Source organism: Notothenia rossii (genome assembly GCF_949606895.1).
Source record: "Notothenia rossii genome assembly, chromosome: 7".
NCBI classification, from domain to species: Eukaryota; Metazoa; Chordata; class Actinopteri; order Perciformes; family Nototheniidae; genus Notothenia; species Notothenia rossii.
This window is the reverse complement of record NC_136905.1, coordinates 12,793,878-12,817,360: the sequence shown is the minus strand read 5'-3', so window position 1 is coordinate 12,817,360 and position 23,483 is coordinate 12,793,878. Positions and strand designations below refer to the sequence as shown.

The window sequence follows — 23,483 nt, the reverse complement described above, 5'->3', positions numbered from 1 at the left end:
TTTGTCATGGCATACAAAACAAATACTCTTGAAAGCATTATATAGATGACAATGACTTTGTAGAACATACTATATCATGGGTTTTAAAAATAAAAGTTTTTAAACATACCATACAATGCCTTTTTGACATAGTGTATAATGACTTTTTGAGACAACTTTCACCGCTGTTTAAAAATCAAAAACTACATTTTGTTGGGTCAGTGAAGCTTCATGTTTTAATGCATCTAACAATATGTGCAAAACATGAACTCACCGCATCAGTAACTAGAGGGTTGCATGTCTCCGGCTTTCCCTTGTCCGAGGAAGAGATGACTTTTCCTTTCCTAAAAGTAACACACACAACAATATCGAGACATTTATTATAATTTTATATTAAAGTCTTTCATTTCATGGTGATATTTAGCAATGTTCTGAGGTGGCCATGGCTGCACTGCTTAAATGTGCTGCCAGCCTGGTCACCAGTCAAGTTACACCCCTGATGACACCCTCAAAATGTGTTAACAATTTTTTTTAACAAGCTTTGAAAAAAAAGTTGTCTCTCACCGGTAGGAGATTATCAGCAGCGGTACACACACCAGCAGCATCCCCAGAGCTGCCACTACAAAACCGATCCAAAAAGACAACAAGTGGAAGCCTGAAAAGTCCCCACAAAACACATTGATCATTAAAACCAGAGAGGCAGATTATTAACAAATACAAATTCACCATCTCGCAATTCCTCTACCTTGCTCAGTTTTGCTAAGCACAAAAATGTTAAACGCAAAACTGTCAGAGCCCAGTGAGTTGATGCTGAGGCAGACTAGAGAGAGCGTGTCTTCGTCCAGATCGTACAGGGTGATGATGCTCTTCATGCCCACGTTCCCCAGGGACTCTTCCCTGATTGGGATGGCAGCAAAGTGATTGACAGGCTCTCCGGCCAACTTCCAAACCAGAGAGGGAGGCGGGTTCCCCTGGCTGTAGCAGGAACATCGGATCATGGATGAAATCTTGATGCAATGGGAGGAAGACAGGATCTCTGGAGGAACTGAGACAAAGAAGTAATTTGATTTTGTTTAATGGAAACAAAGGATTGCCTTTAATTAAAAAAAGTGTATCAATCTCACATGTGACGTCAAAGCTGACACGCTCTGAGATGCCAGGTCCGTGGACATTCAGAGCTTCACAGTAATACTGATCTTCTGAGAGTTTAGTCACATTGAAGGTGAAGTCTCTCTCAGAGCCCATCACCTTCTTCTCTCTTCCAGTAGCTCTGAACCAGGTGAAGTTCACTGCTGCTGGATTGGCGATGCTTGTGCAGGTCAGAGTTACAGAGCTGCCGTCCTGCACCGGACCGAAGGGGTCAACAGACACCGAGGTGTTCTTAGGGAGATCTGAAAAGCATAGTGTTTAGCTGATGTTAATAGTTCATGCTATGTCAGTCACTTCAAAATAAAAAAGAATGTCTTGGTTTTAAGTTAAGGATTTAGGCCAGTTGGAGTAGCTTACCACCAATGGTACAAGAAGCACAGTTTGGGAATCACAGTCTATGTAAAAACACATTTACATTTTGAGTTGCCTTTTTTTAGAAAACTGAGACAACAACCGCTTCATTCTCTGTGTTTGGAAATAACATCTTAATAATAAAACAAAAGAAAAGAAACCAAACACAACATCCTCACATGATTTAAAGCTCACCTATTATGCAATATTTGAACAATATATTATGGGGCCTATTTCAACCCTGTTACAAAAGTGCTGATTCCCTTTAAATGTAACCGAGCAGCTGCTTGCCACGCCCCTTCGGAGCGTCTGCATGCAAGCGGTGAGCTCTGAAGAGAAGGCTGCGTAACCATAGAAACTCTGCTGAACGCTGCCTTCATTGAACACCAAATTATGTTCCAAACTACATTAGGCAATATTTCTGAAACAGTATGGAGCTCAAACGCTTTCTCTCTTGCGGGTTCACCTCAAGGACAGTACCTTTTATATCTGGCTTCTTTAAAAATATTCTCTCCAGTACAGTGTTAGCTCTGAGTGTGCTTGCTAATGTAAACACAGACTCATAGCCGTGGGAACATGTTTCAAATGGGGGGTGCTGTGGGGATGACACCAGGGCTGGTTCTGACCAATTTGCTGCCCTAGGCAAGATTTTAGCTGGCAATGAAAAACCTCTACAAAAGACCAATACACTACAAACAGATAAATGTATTGACATGGTGGACAGCTTATATAAAAAGACTTCAAATGTATTTAGTATTGCATGAACATGTTTTAATTGGGGGGTGGACTTCACATCCTCTAAGGGGGTCCGGGAAGATTTTTTTAACATTTTAAAGTAAAATACTTAAATCTGGTGCACTTTGAGCGCCCAATTACTAGAGACTGATCTAGGGGATACAACTCTAAACACCCATGTGAAAAAGATCGGTTTGTATGTGAACATAACCAATAACCTACCATAGCCAATAACAAATAAATGTAGGCTAACTTGTTTTATTTTTGTGCTTCATTTATATCTTATTTTACCAGTTAAAATTTATTTATTTATACATATTTTTAAATCTCTCCAGTTTTAAACAATGTTTTTGGTTTACTGTCCTATAGTATACATTGGAATGATTTTGAACCTGTTTTTTTTTATCCTAATAATAATAAAGGTGTCCCTTTGAAATATTTGCTTACATAAATTGTGATCAAAATGTTTGAGACCCACTGAGATAACTTAGACTAAAGTGAACTATCTAAACCCTCAGAGTCCTTTACCTCACTGAGCCTCTCAGTCTGACAGGACAGAACTCTCCCTCCATATTATTGTAGAAAAAGCTTCTTATATCCGTTCTTCTATATCCTTCTTATAACAGAAGCTAACAACAATCCCCGCCAGTACTGGTGCACCCCCTCTCTCTCTCTATCTATCTCACTCTCTCTCTCTCTCTCTCTCTATCTATCTATCTATCTATCTATCTATCTATCTCTCTCTCTCTCTCTCACTTTGGCTGTGAGCTACGGGCGCCTGATAAGCCAACATCCCCCACTTTCATCACTTACAGCGCCATCGTACAGGGCAAATGGAAAATGTAACCTGGGTGAAAAGGGTGTTATCTTTACTTAATTATGAATGTTGTCACATCAAGTCTGAAAATTCGTTTTTTTTGGTATTATATTTGCATTTAATCTTGTGGAAGTGCAGATCCCCTGTCCTCCACCAGGGTGTGCTGCAGCACCCTCAGCACCCCTACTTCCCACGGCCCTGCACAGACTATATTACTTCCAAAACATGTCACACATTGTTTCTGATGTATACAGCAGCTTAACATGTTCTTTTTTCAGTGTTTACCGCTAGAACAGTGCCATTATATGCATTATATGTACATAACACAGTGGTGACTCGTCATCAGGGGCAGGGCATTAGGCACAGCCCCACATACTGTCAGCAGAAATGAATTAAAATTATAATTCAAAATATATATATAAAAAATATGTATAAAATATATGTGAAAATATTTAAAGATCATGTTTAGTCGTCTGATTCGTCTCTCTATTGCTGTTTTAGTCTGCGTTCTTCTGATTAGTGTCCACAGTGTGCCTTTTGCCGTGTTGAGCGATGTGGGGTAGCTCTGGGCTGCCCCTCTCTCTCACTGTAGAAATGAACGTGTACTGTGAAAACTACACTGTGCATGCTCAGAGTCTGTTTGTATTCATTGTGTGCGCCAAAAAAATAATCACCAGTGGGACAAAGTGCTGGCAACCCCACCAAAAAGTCATCTCATAATTCAGAGCTGATTGGCTGTAAGTACGTGTGCCACGAAAAGTGTAGTTGTGAAGAGGAGACGAGAGAGAGCAGCGTATAGCGATTAAAATCAGTGAAACGGAAAGAAAATGAATGAAGTTGACCATCTACTTCAGCTTTGGTAAGTTCATTTTATGTCATATATTTTGTTGATATTCTGTGTTTTGCCTATAGGCTATTGCTCTGGTGGATCGATGGATATTGTGACCTCGGGGATGAGTGTCTGTGTTTTCCTTATATATACTGTCAGTCTTGGCCTCAGAGACAGTACTACTCTCTACAGCAGAGCCATATTCAGTCTGTTGAACTTGACAGTGTAAATCAATGTCTTTACTGTGAAAATCAACTTACACTGAATGTCCAGCTGAATCAGTGTTGAATTTTGGTCCCCATGCTCATTTTTTGCTACACAGTAGTAGTCACCACTGCTGCTTGGTTTGACATTGTTTAAAACCAAACTTGATCCAGCCTCCTTTTCCTCTTCATCACCTTTGTACCAGGTGTAGTTGGTCACAGGTGGGTTGGCCCGGCTTTTGCAAAGCAGAGAAACAGAGCTGCCCTCCAAAAGTGGACCTTTAGGCTCAATGATTATTGTAGTTTCCTTGGAGGAACTAAATAAAACAAAAATAAATATATTTTAAAATGTTGCTGGTCAATATTTATCTGTTTGACTGTTTTTCAATCAGACTTACATTGTACGTCTATCTGAGTGATGGATGAGTTCTGGGTTCCGTATCTGTTACTGACTTCGCAGTAAAAGTGTTTGTCAACTTCTGACACAGTGGTTGAAAACCTCTTCCCCGAACCCACATCGGTCACCTGACCTCCATTCACTTTGTACCAAGTGTACACAGCTGGATTGGCATTGCCGTCGCAGGTCAGATTCACCAAGCTGCCCTCTTGTACTGTAGCAGAGTAGCTGACTGATGTGTTCTTTGGAGGATCTGGAAGAGATGATTGAAAATCTAGTAAACTGTTTTTGTTACCTTAAGACAGAGCCAGGCTAGTTTTTCCACTTGTTGCCAGTCTTCGTGCTGTGCTACGCTAACCAGCTTCTGGATGTAGTTACATTTTTGACAGACAAATGTGAGAGTGCAAGTAATTTTCTCATATAGCACTTGTCAAAAAGACATACTAGATGACAATGTACAAAACACCCTATTGTGTGCACTACCAAGGTTGTTAATATTAAAACATTATGATGGCTTCATGAATCGGTCTTTCCAACTTTTGGGAGAATGTGAAAAACCTCTTTAAAGGTCTCCTATTATACTATTTTTAGGCATCTATATTATATGTCTCATATATATGAAAAACATGTCTTTGAAGTGTTTTGCTCAAAATACCAAACAGATCACCCATTCTAGCCATGCCTCATACCCCTCTATTTCAGCCCTGTTAGAGAAGTGCTGATTCCGAGTCCGTTGCTTGCTTATGTAAACACAGACCATATTACTTCCAAAACGTTGCACATTGTTTCTGATACAGCAACGTTTCTGATAGGGCCGTGGAAGTAAAGCCAGCTCACATTTCCGATATTACATAATAACGTTAAGCAGCTCCGTTGTACCCCTATTTTTAGAGATGTGGGCAAGCAGGAAAAGAGAGAGCGTTTTATTTTCCGACACTTTGTGATGTCTACACATATTTATTAAAGACATCTAAAAGTGCATTTAGCATGATATGTGACCTCTAAATAATAAACATAAAGATAAACTCAAGTCAGCTCATAAATGACTTTGGTTTAGTGTCCCCTTTTTTTCCACTCGATAATCAAGTCTGCAGTTTTAGTAAACACAACTTGATCCAAATCCTCTGCAGAGTCCCCAGAGGAACATTTCATAACATCACATTATATCAAATGAAGGGAATGATTAAATGTGAACTAAATCAACATCCAACTCAGCAACAAGAAAAGACCTGAAACATACTCACAAAGAACATGGAGGGTCATAAACTTTTCAAACCAAAGGTCGGTGTTGCCAGCTTGTCGTTTGTAGAGAGCGGTGCACGAAAGATTCTGTCCATTGTGGAGGTAAGAAGAGGTGAAGTTCAAAACAGAGACCATGGATTCAGATTCATGTTTCTCCTCAATGTCACCTATCCTGGGGGTCCAAGTCAGATCTGGGGGAAGGATGGGACACGGAGCTACAGCTGTGCAGCTCAACGTCACCAGAGCCCCCTCCTCTACCTCCAGTGTAGATGGAGTTATGGTAGGTTGGTCCAGTGAATCTGAGGAGTAAAAAAACAAGTACATGACAAAATGGAAAACAAAAGATGTGTAAAGTGAAACAATTAAAAGACACAATACAAACTTTGAATGTTGATATGGACTCCTTTTGGATAGTTGCCCTTCAGCTTGTTATCACACTGAATCCTGAAGTAGTATTTGTCAGAATGGGACGGTTGCATGTTGTGGAAGATGGTGGTGCACTCCTTGTTCAGCAGGTTCCCTGTGAGGTTTCCTTGCAGAATGTTTCTGCTTGACTGATCTCCAGTGAGGCTGGAATCAAACACAATTGTTCCGCCCATGCTTCCTCTTTTCCAAATTGCTTTGCAGGAACCATCCAGAAGTCCAACAAACGTTGAGTCAACGGCGAAAGTGCAGGGGACCTTCACACAGGATCCAGTTAGTCCATCTATTCTCTGAGGCATGGTGATTTCCCACTTCACGGCGCATAAGCTACCTGAGGTGAAATAAAAGCAATAAATTAAATATCCGCCAAGGTTAAAAAAAAACTAAGTATTCAAACAACTACCAGACTCAGGGACAGTTTTATCCCACAGGCCATAAGACTGCTAATCACCTGAGCTCTGTTAAGTGCCTCGATAAACATTCATCTGTTTGTCATCTTGCGATCTACTTATTTATCTAAATAGTTATCACCGCAATAAACCGTATTTAACTTTGTCTTAATGTACAATATTTAATTTCATATTCTGTTCTTGTATATATCCTATTCTATTTACATGTATATAGATTTATATTGTATTTTATTATATATGTTGCATCGTTGGAGGAGCTCGGGTCATAAGATTTTCATTGCCATTTCTACACTGTAGCTCATCTTGAAAAAAAATAAAGAAAATTAAGCAGAAATGTAAACATAATAAAAGAAAACAAACCCGTCCAAATTAACAGCACACACTCACAAAAACCTTAATTTAAAAAAAAAAAGCATATTTAGCACTTTTTGTGAGTAATCTAAAGACATCGAAAGGGATTCAATTGTTGGAAACCCTACCTTGAAGTAGAAGGAGGAAAACCTTTAAAGCACCCGTCATGCTTTTCTGTCAGCTTGATATTCCTACAGAGGCACCAGACACACACAACAGACATGAAATCTATTCATTTGATTAACTAGTTAACTACTTCAATATGAATAGCCCTAGTAAAGAAGAATACATGTTTTATAGGGGGAATTATATTAACTTCACTTCATACTTCACAAAGTAAATATGATCAAATGTGACGTTTGATTTTTGTTGCTGAAAGAATAACCCAGTTTGAGTAATTTCAAGCTTCACACAGTAGAGAAGCAGTGCTGCTTATTTCAAAAACATAATGAATATACTGAAAAGTATTAGTTATAAATAAAATGTATGCTTTTAAACTATTGCTTTAACTTGTATTGCAATGTACTCTCACTGTTACTGGTGTCATCACTAAAGAGAGGAAATAATGTCGTCCTTTCAAAGATAAAATAAGGGAGCCAGCATGAAGATGTTAACGAATGATAACTATTTAAAATGTTTTGCAATGGTTTTGATGGCAATTCTGTAAAGGTATGCACATTATTCTTACAAATAAAAAACTATATATAAATATACTGATAACTATTTAAAATGTTTTGCAAAACATTTTATGTAGAAAGTAATAAAACAAATACAAAACTTCTTTAAAAGGTATGTCAATTATTCTTACCACGAACAAACAACATTTGACTGAATTAGCTAACAAAATAAGCCTGCCATTTTATGACTTGCAATCATTTGAGTTTTAAAAAACAAATATCTTACCTTACAGCCAACAATGATGGTCAGCATACGATATGTTCTGTTTCTAGAGAAGAAATAAATACATTAGTAGTAGTAGTATATACAGTACTGATCTATGTTTCAGAAATTGATAAAGAAACAAATAAAGGTTTCACCAGCATGGAAGGGTCAGTGGTAATAGTCCAACAACTGAGTCATGTCAGACTGGTGTCGCGTGTTGATGGCTTTTGAAAGATGTGTTCGGGGTGTGGCCTTCAGCACCATAGAGATTATAATATCTTTTTACTACATTAATGCAAGTCCCATCAGTCATTTCTAAGGGATTCACATAACAATGTTCTAAACCAGATTTTATAATGAAATATAAATGTGTTTTCAAAAGTGAGTTGTTGATCTACATATTCAATAAACAGAAAAATATCAAATATGACATTTGTTTCCACACTCAAGTACTCAACTGTTTAATCAGAGCATTTTGTGATTTTGAAAAAAAGAGGAAGTGAAGAGAAACAAAATGAAAGGCAATGCAGAAAGAGGGAAGAAACAACAATGTGATACTTTACATGCACAAACAGTAGAAGTCAGAAAGTGTCATGAATGAAACAATCAAGTTGAATTAAATATAATTGAAAACAAAGTGAAGTATAAAGGCTTTACCAAACTAGTTGCCAGTGGGCATTGTGTGCGATGTTTTTGAACAAGCAGAAACTATTTCTGAACTTTACTGAGCAGCCACATTTAGGAGCTACGCAGAGATGAACACGATGAAGGAAAAGTGAATCAGTTTGATTAAAACACAGATACTTGGTGTTTGACATACAAGTATTTATGCTGGGATTTTTCTAGAATCAAACCAAGAACATAATGTTACAATCTGTACGCTGATTTTCAAACAGCACTGATTTCAGTTGCCAAGAAACACAGAAGTGGTTAAGCGTCTGAGACATGAGGTCAAAGCCCTATACAGACAGATTCTTATCTGTTACAGTAAGCATCTCAAAAGAGCACGATATTTGCTCTAAAGGTGCCACGACTGGTGCAAATAAATATATATATATCACAGCCAAATACACAATTAGATTGTGGTTTGTTCTTGATCATGTTAAAACGACATCTTAGTGAAGATCCTCTTAAGCACCAACTCTCTAACAGGAAGGAAATTGTGTTCTGCGTCAATAAAGAACATTTATTTACCAGCTTATTACTGTGTTGCTATTTGCACACTGCACTGCAAGGAAACAGTGGACGTCGTTAAAATACTTAACAAAATAAACAGGTAATAAGTTACGCAGGTGTCAGGGATGTAGGAGTGTGTGTGCATGATTTGATGCAAGTCCACTCACATATTTGTTGGAAATAAATAAATATAGAAAATAACAGTGTTTTGTGAAATGTTATGTAAAGTGCTACAACAAATACTCCTGTAGGACATCAACTTTATGAGTTTCACTGAAAAAGCTATAATATAAATGTAAGATATTTGGTAATACACTTTACTAAAAATAAGAAATACGAGGATATACAAACATACGACACAGGAACAATGATTAGTAATTGTGAAAATATTGTTAAAACTGACACGGCACTAAGCACAACTAATAATCGGGACGACTGGACATTATGCAACTTTCTACAACCTACTGTATGTGCAAGAGAATAAACAGCACATTGCAAAATAGCTAAATATGAATCAAAGACTGCATGACTGAAAGAAAATGCAGATATTTGTGTGCCATTATTAAGTTGCAGATACAGGTTTTGATTGAAAAAAGAGCAAATTAGAACAAACGTTTTAATAATAACCATTTAATAGTGCATTCATACAGTAACAGTGCATGCCTTCATTTGTTTGCATATCAAACCCACATGCATTTCCAAATGACTTAATTCATAAAAATGTAATTTCTGAAAACAAATATACAGGATATGGACATATTTGAGGAAACACTTGACCATATAAAACAATCCAATCCAGAAACAGTGACGCAGCACACAGTCTAATACAATGGTTGCATCGTTATATTAGATTGCGTTATATCGACAGGTGCTGCTAGTATTGTGTTCACACCCTGTTGTAGTTTTAGTGTACACCTTTGCTGTAATGCTGCGCTCAGACCAGCAGGGGGAGCTCAGGCTCAAAGAGAAACCTGGCAGTAACAGACTCCCAGCTGCAGGCTGATGTGTTAAACTGCTGAAGGCATGCAGCTGGTTCAGCGTTGAACCTCAGCCGCCACTCAAGCATCAAGTAACAGTTTCCCCCACTGCATTTATACACATCTGTTCAACATCTGGAGCCAGTGCACCTCCTCGTGTCACGCTAGACTATATCAGTGTTTTCTTCTAGAATGAAAAGAGACTTGAGGACTACGAGAACATCAGCACAGCACACTCAGCCGTATCTCCGAATCCATTGAACGATGACACAGACACCAGTGAGGATGAATTAGAGATCAATTATTCACAGGTGAACTTCAAGTCAAAGACTCAGAGAGCCGTCAGAGACTTGATCAACTCTGATGAAGAGGAGACGCAGTTCTCTCACATCAAAATCTGAGTTTACATTATCTTATCCTGCCTTACAAGGTCAGCTAATTGTTAAATACAGTTTGGATTTCAATGTTTCACTGCTTCTCTCCTTTGATCAGTAAGTACCAAAATGGTGAGCTTAATCCAAACCCATGAAACCTACAATTAAAAAGAAAGACATTGTGTTTACACTTCTGGGTTGTTGGGGAACCATTTTCCAAGCCCACCCCTTTGACCCAGTTGATCAGTTTGTACTGCCCTCTCTGAGTACAGGCCTTCAACTTTGGGCTTCTGTGCTCTCAGGGTTTTGTTTCCCTGTTCCTGCCTGTTGGTGTCAGCTGATAGAGATGTTACAATGCTTTGCCTGTTTTATCTTGTTATGCAGAATGTTGATTATTCTCTCAGAACCAGATAAATGGGTCTGGGGTAGAGATCTTCAGAATTGGTCGGGCAACCGCTTTGTCAACTTCTTGCTGCAGCACATGTCTTGTGAATTCTCCGGCCATAACTTTATAATAAACCATCAGTGTTTGCCATCAAGTTCCAGCTCTCAAAAAAGAGTATTGACATTTACGACGATGGCTTTAATGTTGCAATATTATGCAGAAGAGGCTTGTTTCTGAAATAAACATGTTCAAACAATGTGCCAAATACATATTGATGCATGTCATTACGCTTTTTGTAATCTTTTCACAATTTGTATAACTGCCAACAACATTTCTTAGTTTTTGTATTTTGAAAAATAAATCTATAAAAAAAGCTTGACAAACTATGTCCAGCTGCTGCTTTCACGCTTTGCAAAGGCTTTAAATGTAAAATCATGATGCAAGATAGCGTTCAAATATTAAATATAGTAAAGGTCATGATTTCAAAGGAAATACGTACAGTTATAATTGATTGTTGGGTAACTACCTGCTATACAGTATGTATTCATTTTATGGTGATTGTGTTTTGCTATGCATCTTATGGACCAAATATGTACAGTAACAAAAGTCCAGAACTAAACTGGAAGTCTTTAAATAGGCTGCCTGCAGAGCAGTTTTTACCCCGCTGCTGCAGCTTTCTTTGTAGCTCAGCAGGGATCTGCTTGTATGGTGAAGTCCTGTAACAGTTTGAAGCGCATAATTCTGTGTTTCACTCCCATTTCCATTAAACGTCAGCCATAAACTTTTCACCACAAGGTCTATGAGACTAAGGTGTCTTTTCTTGTTCCAATTGAGTGTCAGCAACGTTCTCTTCTTCCTCTGCATCTCCTCAGATCGATTGGATCTCATCATACTCAGCGGTCTCTGAGTCCAGGCCTGTGATCTCCTGCAGTTTAGCAGAGTCCACATTGACGTAATGGAGAGGTTCTTCCCCAGCTACTTCTTTCATTTCTAGAAAGGCTTGATTAACATAAACCACATCCACTTCTGAAGAGTTGATCTACAGAAAACAAAATAGTTGCTTTAGTGATGTAGAAAGGAGGTATAGTGCACAATAAGGCCCATTGTTAAACAGAACACTTTTGGGAAGTAGCTTGTTTCCCAGTAACGAGTCGCTAATTGCTTCCTTTTTTTAAAATACTATGTGGGAGAGTGGGGTCAGATGAGCCAGTGGGTAAATCGACCCACCCCCTTTATCTAGGGAACTGTGCACATTTGTTTTCTATATTTCTATTTGGCTGTGATGGAGAGAAGCACACGGTCAATGGGCTAAATAGAGCCAGTGGTTCAACAAGAGACAGACAGAGGAGATGGAGAGAGTGGCCACTGATGTCAAGAGTGGAAAATCCATCAGAGCAGCGACAAAAGACAGAAATATTGACAACCCTGCGTAGATACATGAAAAGTAAGGAGGAAAAGGAAAGGAAAACAGTAGGTACAGTGGAACAGCAGAGGCAAAGAGGGTCTTCACACAGGAGAGAGAAGGAGCTTGCAGACCAAAAACTGGCTGACCAGTTCCATGGCAAACAGCTCAGGTTTAAACTTCAAAAAGTCAATAGGTCAATTTACCCCAGATGGCTTAATTTAACTCAATTGACCCCTCAGATTGGGCAAGCTAAGCCACAAGACCACTTTTTTCTTTAAGAAATCATATTTTCATGACCTTTTGTGATATATCTATTAATTTCATTTTGATTGACAGAAGACGTCCTGAAGTAAAGGTTGTTCATGTCACTTGACTTTTATCTCTTTTGTCGTTGCCTAGAGGTCAACATAATTAAAATGATGGCTCATCTTACCCCACTCTCCCATACTATGATATTTTTGACATTTTTGACACTTTGTTCTGCATTTTTGTAAATGAAAAAATTACAGAACACTGACAAGCTTCACTACTGAAACAGATTGTATAACCGATTATTTTCTAAATGTTTCATTGCATACAAAACACATACTTTTTTGGAATGACTTTTAACGATCTATGTATTTTTGACATACCATACAATGCTGTTTTGACAAAGTATATCATATCTTTTAGGACTCTGCAAAAACAGCAAAAAGTACATTTTGTTGGGTATTTGGAGCTTCCTGCCAATGTGTGCAAGACATAAACTCACCACATTAGTAGCTAAAGGGTTGCAAGTCTCTGCCTTTCCCTTGTCGGAGGAAGAGATGACTTTTCCTTTCCTACGACAAACACAAATAAATTGCAAAAGAAAAAAATAGAGTCATTTATTAGAATTTTCTAATAAAGTCTTTCATTTAATTGTTTTCGGATATATTTAGCAATTGTTTGAGGCGGCCATGGTTGCGCTACTTCAATTTGCTGCCTTCCTGGTCCCCAGAGCTAACCCCCTGATGACTACCTCAAAATACATTTACAATATTAGTAGTAGCTTTGAAAAAAAGGGTTGTCTCTCACCGGTAGTATATTAGCAGCAGCAGTACACACACCAGCAGCATCCCCAGAGCTCCCATGACAAAACCGATCCCAATTGACAAAGAGTGGAGGCCTGAAAATTCCCCACAAACCACATTGATCGTTAAAACCAGAGAGGGCCAGAATATGCAAAAAAACAAACAAAGTACTGTGGGGATTGCCCACAGTACTGAATGTATGTGAGTCACTTTGGGTAAAAGCGTCTAACAAGTGACAGGTAATGTAATGTAACAATAACCACATTCTTCATTACAAGGACACTCTCTCTACGGCTAAATCCACATACATAAGTTGTGATGTGTGCCATTTGGTGAAGCACTTTCAGCTGCACCTGCACTATGAAAAGTGATATATAAATAAAGCTTTATTATTATAACATAAAATAAATCTTTTATAATAATAGTTAATTACAATCTTTTTGTTTTGCTCCCCCTAAGTTCTGTCATTACTTTCCCAGAAGCAGAATAAAAGGTTGCAATCACTGGCCAATGTATTAGTTACACCTGTTCAAATGCTTTGTGACACAAATATCTAATCAGCCAATTACAAGGCAGCAACTTAAAGCATTTGGGATGTAGACATGGTCAAGACGACCTGTTGAAGTTCAAACAGATCATCAGAATGGGGAGGAAAGATGATTTAAGTGACTTTGAACTTGGCATGGTTGTTGCCATGAGTATTTCAGAAACTGCTGATCTACTGGAATTTTCACCCACAACCATCTGTATGGTTTACAGAGAATGGTCAGAAAATAACCACATTGATCATTAAAACCAGAGAGGCAGATTATGCAGAAAAACCAAACAAATACAAATTCACCATCTCGCAATTCCTCTACCTTGCTCAGTTTTGCTAAGCAAAAAAATGTTAAAAGCAAAACTGTCAGAGCCCAGTGAGTTGATGCTGAGGCAGACTGGAGAGAGCGTGTCATCGTCCAGATCGTACAGGGTGATGATGCTCTTCATGCCCACGTTCCCCAGGGACTCTTCCCTGATTGGGATGGCAGCAGAGTGATTGACAGGCTCTCCGGCCAACTTCCAAACCAGGGAGGGAGGCGGGTTCCCCTGGCTGTAGCAGGAACATCGGATCATGGATGAAATCTTGATGCAACGGGAAGAAGACAGGATCTCTGGAGGAACTGAGACAAAGAAGTAATTACATTTTGTTTAATGGAAACAAAGGATTGCCTTTAATTAAAAAAGTGTATCAATCTCACATGTGACGTCAAAGCTGACACGCTCTGAGATGCCAGGTCCGTGGACATTCAGAGCTTCACAGTAATATTGATCTTCTGAGAGTTTAGTCACATTGAAGGTGAGGTCTCTCTCAGAGCCCATCACCTTCTTCTCTCTTCCAGCCGCTCTGAACCAGGTGAGGTTCACTGCTGCTGGATTGGCGATGCTTGTGCAGGTCAGAGTTACAGAGCTGCCGTCCTGCACCGGACCAGAGGGGTCAACAGACACCGAGGTGTTCTTAGGGAGATCTGAAAAGCATAGTGTTTAGCTGATGTTAATAGTTCATGCTATGTCAGTCACTTCAAAATAAAAAAGAATGTCTTGGTTTTAAGTTAAGGATTTAGGCCCGTTGGAGTTGCTTACCACCAATGGTACAAGAAGCACAGTTTGAGAATCACAGTCTATGTAAAGACACATTTACATTTTGAGTTGCCTTTTTTTAGAAAACTGAGACAACAACCTCTTCATTCTCTGTGTTTGGAAATAACATCTTAATAATCAAACAAAAGAAAAGAAACCAAACACAACATCCTCACATGATTTAAAGCTCACCTATTATGCAATATTTGAACAATATATTATGGGGCCTATTTCAATCCTGTTACAAAAGTGCTGATTATGGGTCTGGCACTTTAAATGTAACCGAGCAGCTCCTGGCCACGCCCCTTCGGAGCGTCTGCATGCAAGCGGTGAGCTCTGAAGAGAAGGCTGTGTAACCATAGAAACTCTGCTGAACGCTGCCTTCATTGAACGCCATATTATGTTCCAAACTACATTAGGCAATATTTCTGAAACAGTATGGAGCTCAAACGCTTTCTCTCTTGCGGGTTCACCTCAAGGACAGTACCTTTTATATCCGGCTTCTTTACACATATTCTCTCCAGTACAGTGTTAGCACTGAGTTTGCTTGCTAAGGTAAACACAGACCATATTACTTCCGAAATACGTCACACATTGTTTCTGATGTATACAGCAGCTTAACATGTTCTTTTTTCAGTGTTTACCGCTAGAACAGTGCTATTATATGCATTATATGTACATAACACAGTGGTGACTCGTCATCAGGTGCAGGGCATGAGGCACAGCCCCACATACTGTCAGCTGAAATGAATTAAAATTATAATTCAAAAAATAAGTATAAAATATATTTAAAGATCATGTTTAGTCGTCTGATTCGTCTCTACATTGCTTTTTTGGTCTGCGTTCTTCTGATTAGTGTCCACAGTGTGCCTTTTGCCGTGTTGAGCGATGTGGGTAGCTCTGGGCTGCCCCTCTCTCTCGCTGTAGAAATGAACGTGTACTGTGAAAACTACACTGTGCATGCTCAGAGTCTTTTTGTATTCATTGTGTGCGCCCAAAAAATAATCACCAGTGGGGCAAAGTGCTGGCAACCCCACCAAAACGTCAAAATCATAATTCAGAGCTGATTGGCTGTGAGTATGTGTGCCGCGAAAAGTGTAGTTGTGAAGAGGAGACGAGAGAGAGCAGCGTATAGCGATTAAAATCAGTGAAACGGAAAGAAAATGAATGAAGTTGACCATCTACTTCAGCTTTGGTAAGTTCATTTTATGTCATATATTTTGTTGATATTCTGTGTTTTGCCTATAGGCTATTGCTCTGGTGGTGGATCGATGGATATTGTGATCTCGGTGATGAGTGTCTGTGTTTTCCTTAGACTATACCAGGGGTCGGCAACCCCTGGCACGCGTGCCAGCATTGGCACGCGGCACCGTAACCAGTGGCACACTAGGAATAAGTGGAATAAGTGTGCAAAAATATTTAAATTGTATTTTCGGATCCTGAACGACACCGCCGCCAGAGCTTGTCTCCCCGTTAGGCCTACCTGCAGAAGGAAGCCATGCACGCAACGCAGCCCCGCCCTCTTTATCTCCAGGTGACTTTATGCCGCTTTCCTCCGTGGCGCAGTGCTGATCGTTTCACCACGGAGGAAAGCACTTCACAAATTGCAGTACCCATAAGGAGCTGTACAAATCCCGCAGTTGTTGCGTGGCTGTTTGTGTCTTTGGTTGAATGCACAGTGGCGATCTGCTCATCTCTCATCGAAATAATATGCTACAAAGGGGCGGACTGGCCATCTGTGTGTTGAACGTTCCTGTCGGCTCCCAAACCGTAGTCGAGGAGGGCAGAAGCAACAAGCTTCAGGTTCAATAACCCACTTTAGCTTAAATGACTGGAGAGAGGCGAGCTCTTCTTGGGAGGCCGTTGCATTTATTTAGCTGTTCTTCTGTTTCACAAAATACATCACAGACCTCTGTTTTTCTGATGCCTCGTTTCACTTCCAGACACACGTTCCCTCACTGTCACTCTACCATCCACAAACACACATGCACAAGCCACACCTCTCTCTCTCTCTCTCTCTCTCTCTCTCTCTCTCTCTCTCTCTCTCTCTCTCTCTCTCTCTCTCTCTCTCTCTCTCTCTCTCTTAAAGGGCCAACGATCTCATCTCATTCTGCATGACCCTAATATCATAACATGTGTGCTCTGGAGAATCACAGAACGGACGATCGTCCTTATTATTATGCCGTTTAAACCAATTATTTAAATGTATTCCTTAAATTCGGTATCATGTAAGTTGCGCTGACAGGTCCACACACACTGCTTTCCCGCAGCGTAGCTCAACCCCCCCCCCCCCGTTGATAATTGTCGATCGTTGGCACGCTGATAACAATTTTTTTTTTAAATGGCACTTCATATCATAAAGGTTGCCGACCCCTGGACTATACTGTCAGTCTTGGCCTCAGAGACAGTACTACTCTCTATACAGCAGAGCCATATTCAGTCTGTTGAACTTGACAGTGTAAATCAATGTCTTTACGGTGAAAATCAACTTACACTGAATGTCCAGCTGAAGCAGTGTTGAATTGTGGTCCCCATGCTCATTTTCTGCTAGACAGTAGTAGTCACCACTGCTGCTTGGTTTGACATTGTTTAAAACCAAACTTGATCCAGCCTCCTTTTCCTCTTCATCACCTTTGTACCAGGTGTAGTTGGTCACAGGTGGGTTGGCCCGGCTTTTGCAAAGCAGAGAAACAGAGCTGCCCTCCAAAAGTGGACCTTTAGGCTCAATGATTATTGTAGATTCCTTGGGAGGAACTAAATAAAAAAATAAATATCTTTATAAATGTTGCTGGTGTAGTGCCGAGAGATAGGGAGTCAGAGGCGGTGTATCGAAGGAACAAAGTTAGCTTTATTGAGCATCAGAAACACACATGTTGTCGGCTTCAAGCCCGGGAAGAGAAGGGAAGAAGAAAGGAGGGCACGCAGCAGGTACAGTCAACATATGTTTCCATGCAAAACAATACCCCCAACCCGTAGTTCCATGAGTGAATTATGTCAATCAGTGATCACTACACAAGCCCCCCCAGAATTCAACCATGGACAATCCTCGCGTCCGGGAGGAAACACCACAGGGGCCGAGGAGGGTGGGGGCGCAGGCGAGGGCCGGGCCATGGAACAGGCCGTCAGAAGGGGGCCGCAGGAGCGGGCAGGGGCGCCAACAAGGGCGAGGGCATCCCCACCGGTGGCGGGCCAAGGAACGGGCCGTCGTAAGGGGGCCGTCGTAAGGGGACCGCAGGGGGCCGCGGTAGGCGTCGAGGCGAATGAAAACAACATCCACCACCGTAGAAAGCTGGGTCGCAGTGCTGCGACGTGGGGACGGGCATGAATATCCCGGTGGTCCCCAGCAGGAAGGAGCGCTGCCCGGCCACAGGCGAAGGCACAGCGGCAGCGGGCACAAAGTCCTCGGGAGGAAGGAGCAGTATCCCCGGGAGGAAGGAGCCGTGGACAGGGGAGAGGCCAGACGGGCCCAGAAGTGCGCCACCTAGGCGCCGATGAAAGCGTGGGCGACGTCCGAAGCTGTTGAGGCGAGGGGAGACGGGGTCCAGAAGTGCGCCACCCAGTCGCCGTTGAAAGCGCGGGCGACGTCCGAAACCGCCGTCGAGGTGGTAAAACAGTGAGAGGGTTCACACGAGGTCGACCAGACTTGGTCGAACCTCCTCTCAGGCACCAGAAAAAGCTCAAAAGGGTCGTCCTGTCCACTACTGAAAACAGGTGGGCGAAATTGTGAGAGGATCCTCATAAGGCCGACCAGACTTGGTCGGACCTCCTCTCCGGCACCACAAAAAAAGGGTTAACAGTTGGATGTTAACAGATGTTAACCGTTAGCTGCTAGCCGTTAGCTGCTAGCCGTTAGCTGTTAGTCGTCGTCGTTAGCTGCTAGTCGTCATCGTTAGCCGTGACCTGTTAGCCGTTAGCCGCTAGTCGTTGTCGACGGCCGTTAGCTGTAAGCCGTTAGCCGTCAGTCCCTGTCGCCGGCCCCGGAGCCTCTGCTTGGTGGCGTGCCTCTACCAGGGAAGGTGCCGCTGCGTGTCGGAGCCAGCATCTCAGGGGTAAAACACCGGGCGGCCAGGAAGAACCGGTCAGCTTCTTCGGCTAAAGCGCGGAGCTCCACACAAGCCGTGTTAGCGAGCGCTGTTTGGACATGCGGCCGCATGAAAAAGAAGTCGGGTTCTTCCCTACCTAGCAGGTCGTGCATCATCCCCATGTGGTCGGAAGGCTTGCTGTCTCCCAGTGCCGAAACGATTTGGAAATAGCGTGTGTCGTCATCGGTCATTCCGCGGAGGACGAAACGAGGCTCAGTCGGTGCGAACGTAGCAGCCGCAGACGTCTCCCAAAAACTCCGGCAGTTCGAGAAAAACGTTTTTTGCCATGTTCGGTTCAGTCTCGGATACTTCTGCGAGACTTGTATGTCAGGGTCACCAATGTAGTGCCGAGAGATAGGGAGACAGAGGCGGTGTATCGAAGGAACAAAGTTAGCTTTATTGAGCATCAGAAACACACATGTTGTCGGCTTCAAGCCCGGGAAGAGAAGGGAAGAAGAAAGGAGGGCACGCAGCAGGTACAGTCAACATATGTGTCCGTGCGAAACAATACCCCCAACCCGTAGTTCCATGAGTGAATTATGTCAATCAGTGATCACTACACTGGTCAATATTTATCATCTGTGTGACTGTTTTTCAATCAGACATACATTGTACGTCTATCTGAGTGATGGATGAGTTCTGGGTTCCGTATCTGTTACTGACTTCACAGTAAAAGTGTCTGTCAACTTCTGACACAGTGGTTGAAAACCTTTTCCCCGAACCCACATCGGTCACCTGACCTCCATTCACTTTGTACCAAGTGTACACAGCTGGATTGTCATTGCCGTTGCAGGTAAGATTCACCAAGCTGCCCTTTTTTACTGTAGCAGAGTAGCTGACTGATGTGTTCTCTGGAAGAGATGATTGAAAATCTAGTAAACTGTTTTTGTTACCTTAAGACAGAGCCAGGCTAGTTTTCCCACTTGTTGCCAGTCTTTGTGCTGTGCTACGCTAACCAGCTTCTGGCTGTAGTTACATTTTTCACACAGACAAATGTGGAAGTGAAACAAATTTTCTCATATAGCACTTGTCAAAAAGACATACATGCCAATGTACAAAACACCCTATTGTGTGCACTACCAGGGTTGTTAATATTAAAGCATTATGATGGCTTCATGAATCAATACAAGTCTTACCAACTTTTGGGAGAATGTGAAAAACCTCTTTAAAGGTCTCCTATTATACTATTTTTAGGCATCTATATTATATGTCTCATATATATGAAAAACATGTCTTTGAAGTGTTTTGCTCAAAATACCAAACAGATCACCCATTCTAGCCATGCCTCATACCCCTCTATTTCAGCCCTGTTAGAGAAGTGCTGATTCCGAGTCCGTTGCTTGCTAATGTAAACACAGACCATATTACTTCCAAAACGTTGCACATTGTTTCTGATACAGCAACGTTTCTGATAGGGCCGTGGAAGTAAAGCCAGCTCACATTTCCGATATTACATAATAACGGTAAGCAGCTCCATTGTACCACTATTTTTAGAGATGTGGGCAAGCAGGAAAAGAGAGAGGGTTGTATTTTCCGACACTTTGTGATGTCTACAGATATTTATTAAAGACATCTAAAAGTGCATTTTGCATGATATGTGACCTTTAAATTATAAAAATAAGAATAAACTCAAGTCAGCTCATAAATGACTTTGGTTTAGTGTCCCCTTTTTTTCCACTCGATAATCAAGTCTGCAGTTTTAGTAAACACAACTTGATCCAAATGCTCTGAAGAGTCCCCAGAGGAACATTTCCTAACATCACATTATATCAAATGAAGGGAATGATTAAATGTGAACTAAATCAACATCCAACTCAGCAACAAGAAAAGGCCTGAAACATACTCACAAAGAACATGGAGGGTCATAAACTTTTCCAACCGAAGGTCGGTGTTGCCAGCTTGTCGTTTGTAGAGAGCGGTGCACGAAAGATTCTGTCCATTGTGGAGGTAAGAAGAGGTGAAGTTCATAACAGAGACCATGGATTCAGATTCATGTTTCTCCTCAATGTCACCTATCCTGGGGGTCCAAGTCAGATCTGGGGGAAGGATGGGACACGGAGCTACAGCCGTGCAGCTCAACGTCACCAGAGCCCCCTCCTCTACCTCCAGTGTAGATGGAGTTATGGTAGGTTGGTCCAGTGAATCTGAGGAGTAAAAAAAACAAGTGAATGACAAAAGGGAAAACAAAAGATGTGTAAAGTGAAAAAAATTAAAAGACACAAACTTTGAATGGTGATATGGACTCCTGTTGGATAGGTGCCCTTCAGCTTGTTTTCACACTGAATCCTGAAGTAGTATTTGTCAGAATGGGACGGTTGCATGTTGTAGAAGATGGTGGTGCACTCCTTGTTCAGCAGGTTCCCTGTGAGGTTTCCTTGCAGAATGTTTCCGCTTGCCTGATCTCCAGTGAGGCTGGAATCAAACACAATTGTTCCGCCCGTGCTTCGTCTTTTCCAAATTGCTTTGCAGGAACCATCCAGAAGTCCATCAAACGTTGAGTCAATGGCGAAAGTGCAGGGGACCTTCACACAGGATCCAGTTAGTCCATCTATTCTCTGAGGCATGTTGATTTCAAACTTCACGCATAAGCTACCTGAGGTGAAATAAAAGCAATAAATTAAATATCTGCCAAGGTTAAAAAAAAAATGAAGTATTCAAACAAATACCAGACTCAGGGACAGATTTATCCCACAGGCCATAAGACTGCTAAACACCTGAGCTCTGTTAAGTGCCTCGATAAACATTCATCTGTTTGTCATCTTGCGATCTACTTATTTATCGAAATAGTTATCACCGCAATAAACCGTATTTGACTTTGTCTTAATGTACAATATTTAATTTCATATTCTGTTCTTGTATATATCCTATTCTATTTACATGTATATAGACTTCGTGCACTATTTTTTATATTGTATTTTATTATATGTGTTGCATCGTTGGAGGAGCTCGGGTCATAAGATTTTCCTTGCCATTTCTACACTGTAGCTCATCTTGAAAAAAAAGAAAGAAAATTAAGCAGAAATGTAAACATAATTAAAAGAAAACAAACCCGTCCAAATTAACAGCACACACTCACAAAAACCTTAATTTAAAAAAAAAAGCATATTTTGCACTTTTTGTGAGTAATCTAAAGACATCGAAAGGCATTCAATTGTTGGAAACCCTACCTTGAAGTAGAAGGAGGAAAACCTTTAAAGCACCCGTCATGCTTTTCTGTCAGCTTGATATTCCTACAGAGGCACCAGACACACACAACAGACATGAAATCTATTCATTTGATTAACTAGTTAACTACTTCAATATGAATAGCCCTAGTAAAGAAGAATACATGTTTTATAGGGGGGATTATATTAACTTCACTTCATACTTCACAAAGTAAATATGATCAAATGTGACGTTTGATTTTTGTTGCTGAAAGAATAACCCAGTTTGAGTAATTTCAAGCTTCACACAGTAGAGAAGCAGTGCTGCTTATTTCAAAAATATAATGAATACTATTGAAACATATTAGTTATAAATACAATGTATACTTTTAAACTATTGCTGTAACTTGTATTGCAATGTACTCTCACTGTTACTGGTGTCATCACTAAAAAGAGGAAATAATGTCGTCCTTTCAAAGATAAAATAAGGGAGCCAGCATGAAGATGTAAACTAATGATAGCTATTTAAAATGTTTTGAATTTGTTTTGATAGCAATTCTGTGAAGGTATGCACATTATTCTTACAAATAAAAAACTATATATATATATACTGATAACTATTTAAAATGTTTTGCAAAACATTTTATGTAGAAAGTAATAAAACAAATACAAAACTTCTTTAAAAGGTATGTCAATTATTCTTGCCTCGAACAAACAATATATATATATATAGTATGTAACAAAATGACTGAATTAACTAACAAAATAAGCCTGACATTTTATGAATTGCAATCATTTGAGTTTTCTAAAACAAATATCTTACCTTACAGCAAATATGACATTTGTTTCCACACTCAAGTACTCAACTGTTTAATCAGAGCATTTTGTCATTTTTGAAACAAAGAGGAAGTGAAGAGAAACAAAATGAAAGGCAATGCAGAAAGAGGGAAGAAACAACAATGTGATACTTTACATGCATAAACAGTAGAAGTCATAAAGTGTCATAAATGAAACAGTCAAGTTGAAGTAAATATAAGTGAAAACAAAGTGAAGTAAAGGCTTTACCAAACTAGTTGCCAGTGGGCATTGTGTGGGATGTTTTTGAACAAGCAGAAACTATTTCTGAACTTTCCTGAGCAGCCACATTTAGAAGCTACGCAGAGATGAAGATGATTAAAAGTGAATCATTTGATTCTTAAAACACGTAAACTTGCTGCTTGACACACAAATATTTATGCTGGGATTTTTCTACAAGCATTTAATCACACAGAGAAAGTGAAACAGCACTGACTTCAGTTGCCAAGAAAGACAGATGTGGTTAAATGTCTGAGACATGAGGTCAAAGCCTTATACAGACAGATTCTTATCTGTTACAGTAAGCATGTCAAAAGAGCAGGAAATTCACTCTAAAGGAGCCACGACTGGTGCAAATAAATATATGTATTACAACCAAATACACAATTACATTGTATCTGGTTTGTTCTTGTTCATGTTAAAACTACAT

At 40.5% G+C, this 23,483-nt stretch overlaps 2 protein-coding genes across 2 annotated transcripts in view; both read right to left on the bottom strand.

Moving 5' to 3' along the window:
• LOC307013531 (myelin-associated glycoprotein-like) overlaps positions 1–6,424 on the bottom strand; it is a gene marked incomplete at both ends in the record, with an annotated part of 10,307 nt that extends 3,883 nt beyond the window's left edge. Inside the window, 7 exons of the mRNA XM_079640931.1 lie at positions 254–323; positions 544–634; positions 725–1,024; positions 1,104–1,370; positions 4,462–4,713; positions 5,705–6,001; positions 6,085–6,424. Coding sequence (XP_079497057.1) covers positions 254–323; positions 544–634; positions 725–1,024; positions 1,104–1,370; positions 4,462–4,713; positions 5,705–6,001; positions 6,085–6,424 — 1,617 coding nt within the window. The remainder of the gene's footprint in view (positions 1–253; positions 324–543; positions 635–724; positions 1,025–1,103; positions 1,371–4,461; positions 4,714–5,704; positions 6,002–6,084) is intronic.
• A 14,209-nt stretch (positions 6,425–20,633) lies between these two features.
• Positions 20,634–21,400, bottom strand: LOC307013530 (sialoadhesin-like; the record flags this gene model as incomplete). The annotated part of the gene is made up of 2 exons (XM_079640930.1): positions 20,634–20,980; positions 21,061–21,400. The coding sequence occupies 2 exons, from the start codon at positions 21,398–21,400 to the stop codon at positions 20,634–20,636; spliced, it is 687 nt and encodes a 228-aa protein (XP_079497056.1).
• Between the last annotated feature and the right edge of the window lie 2,083 nt (positions 21,401–23,483).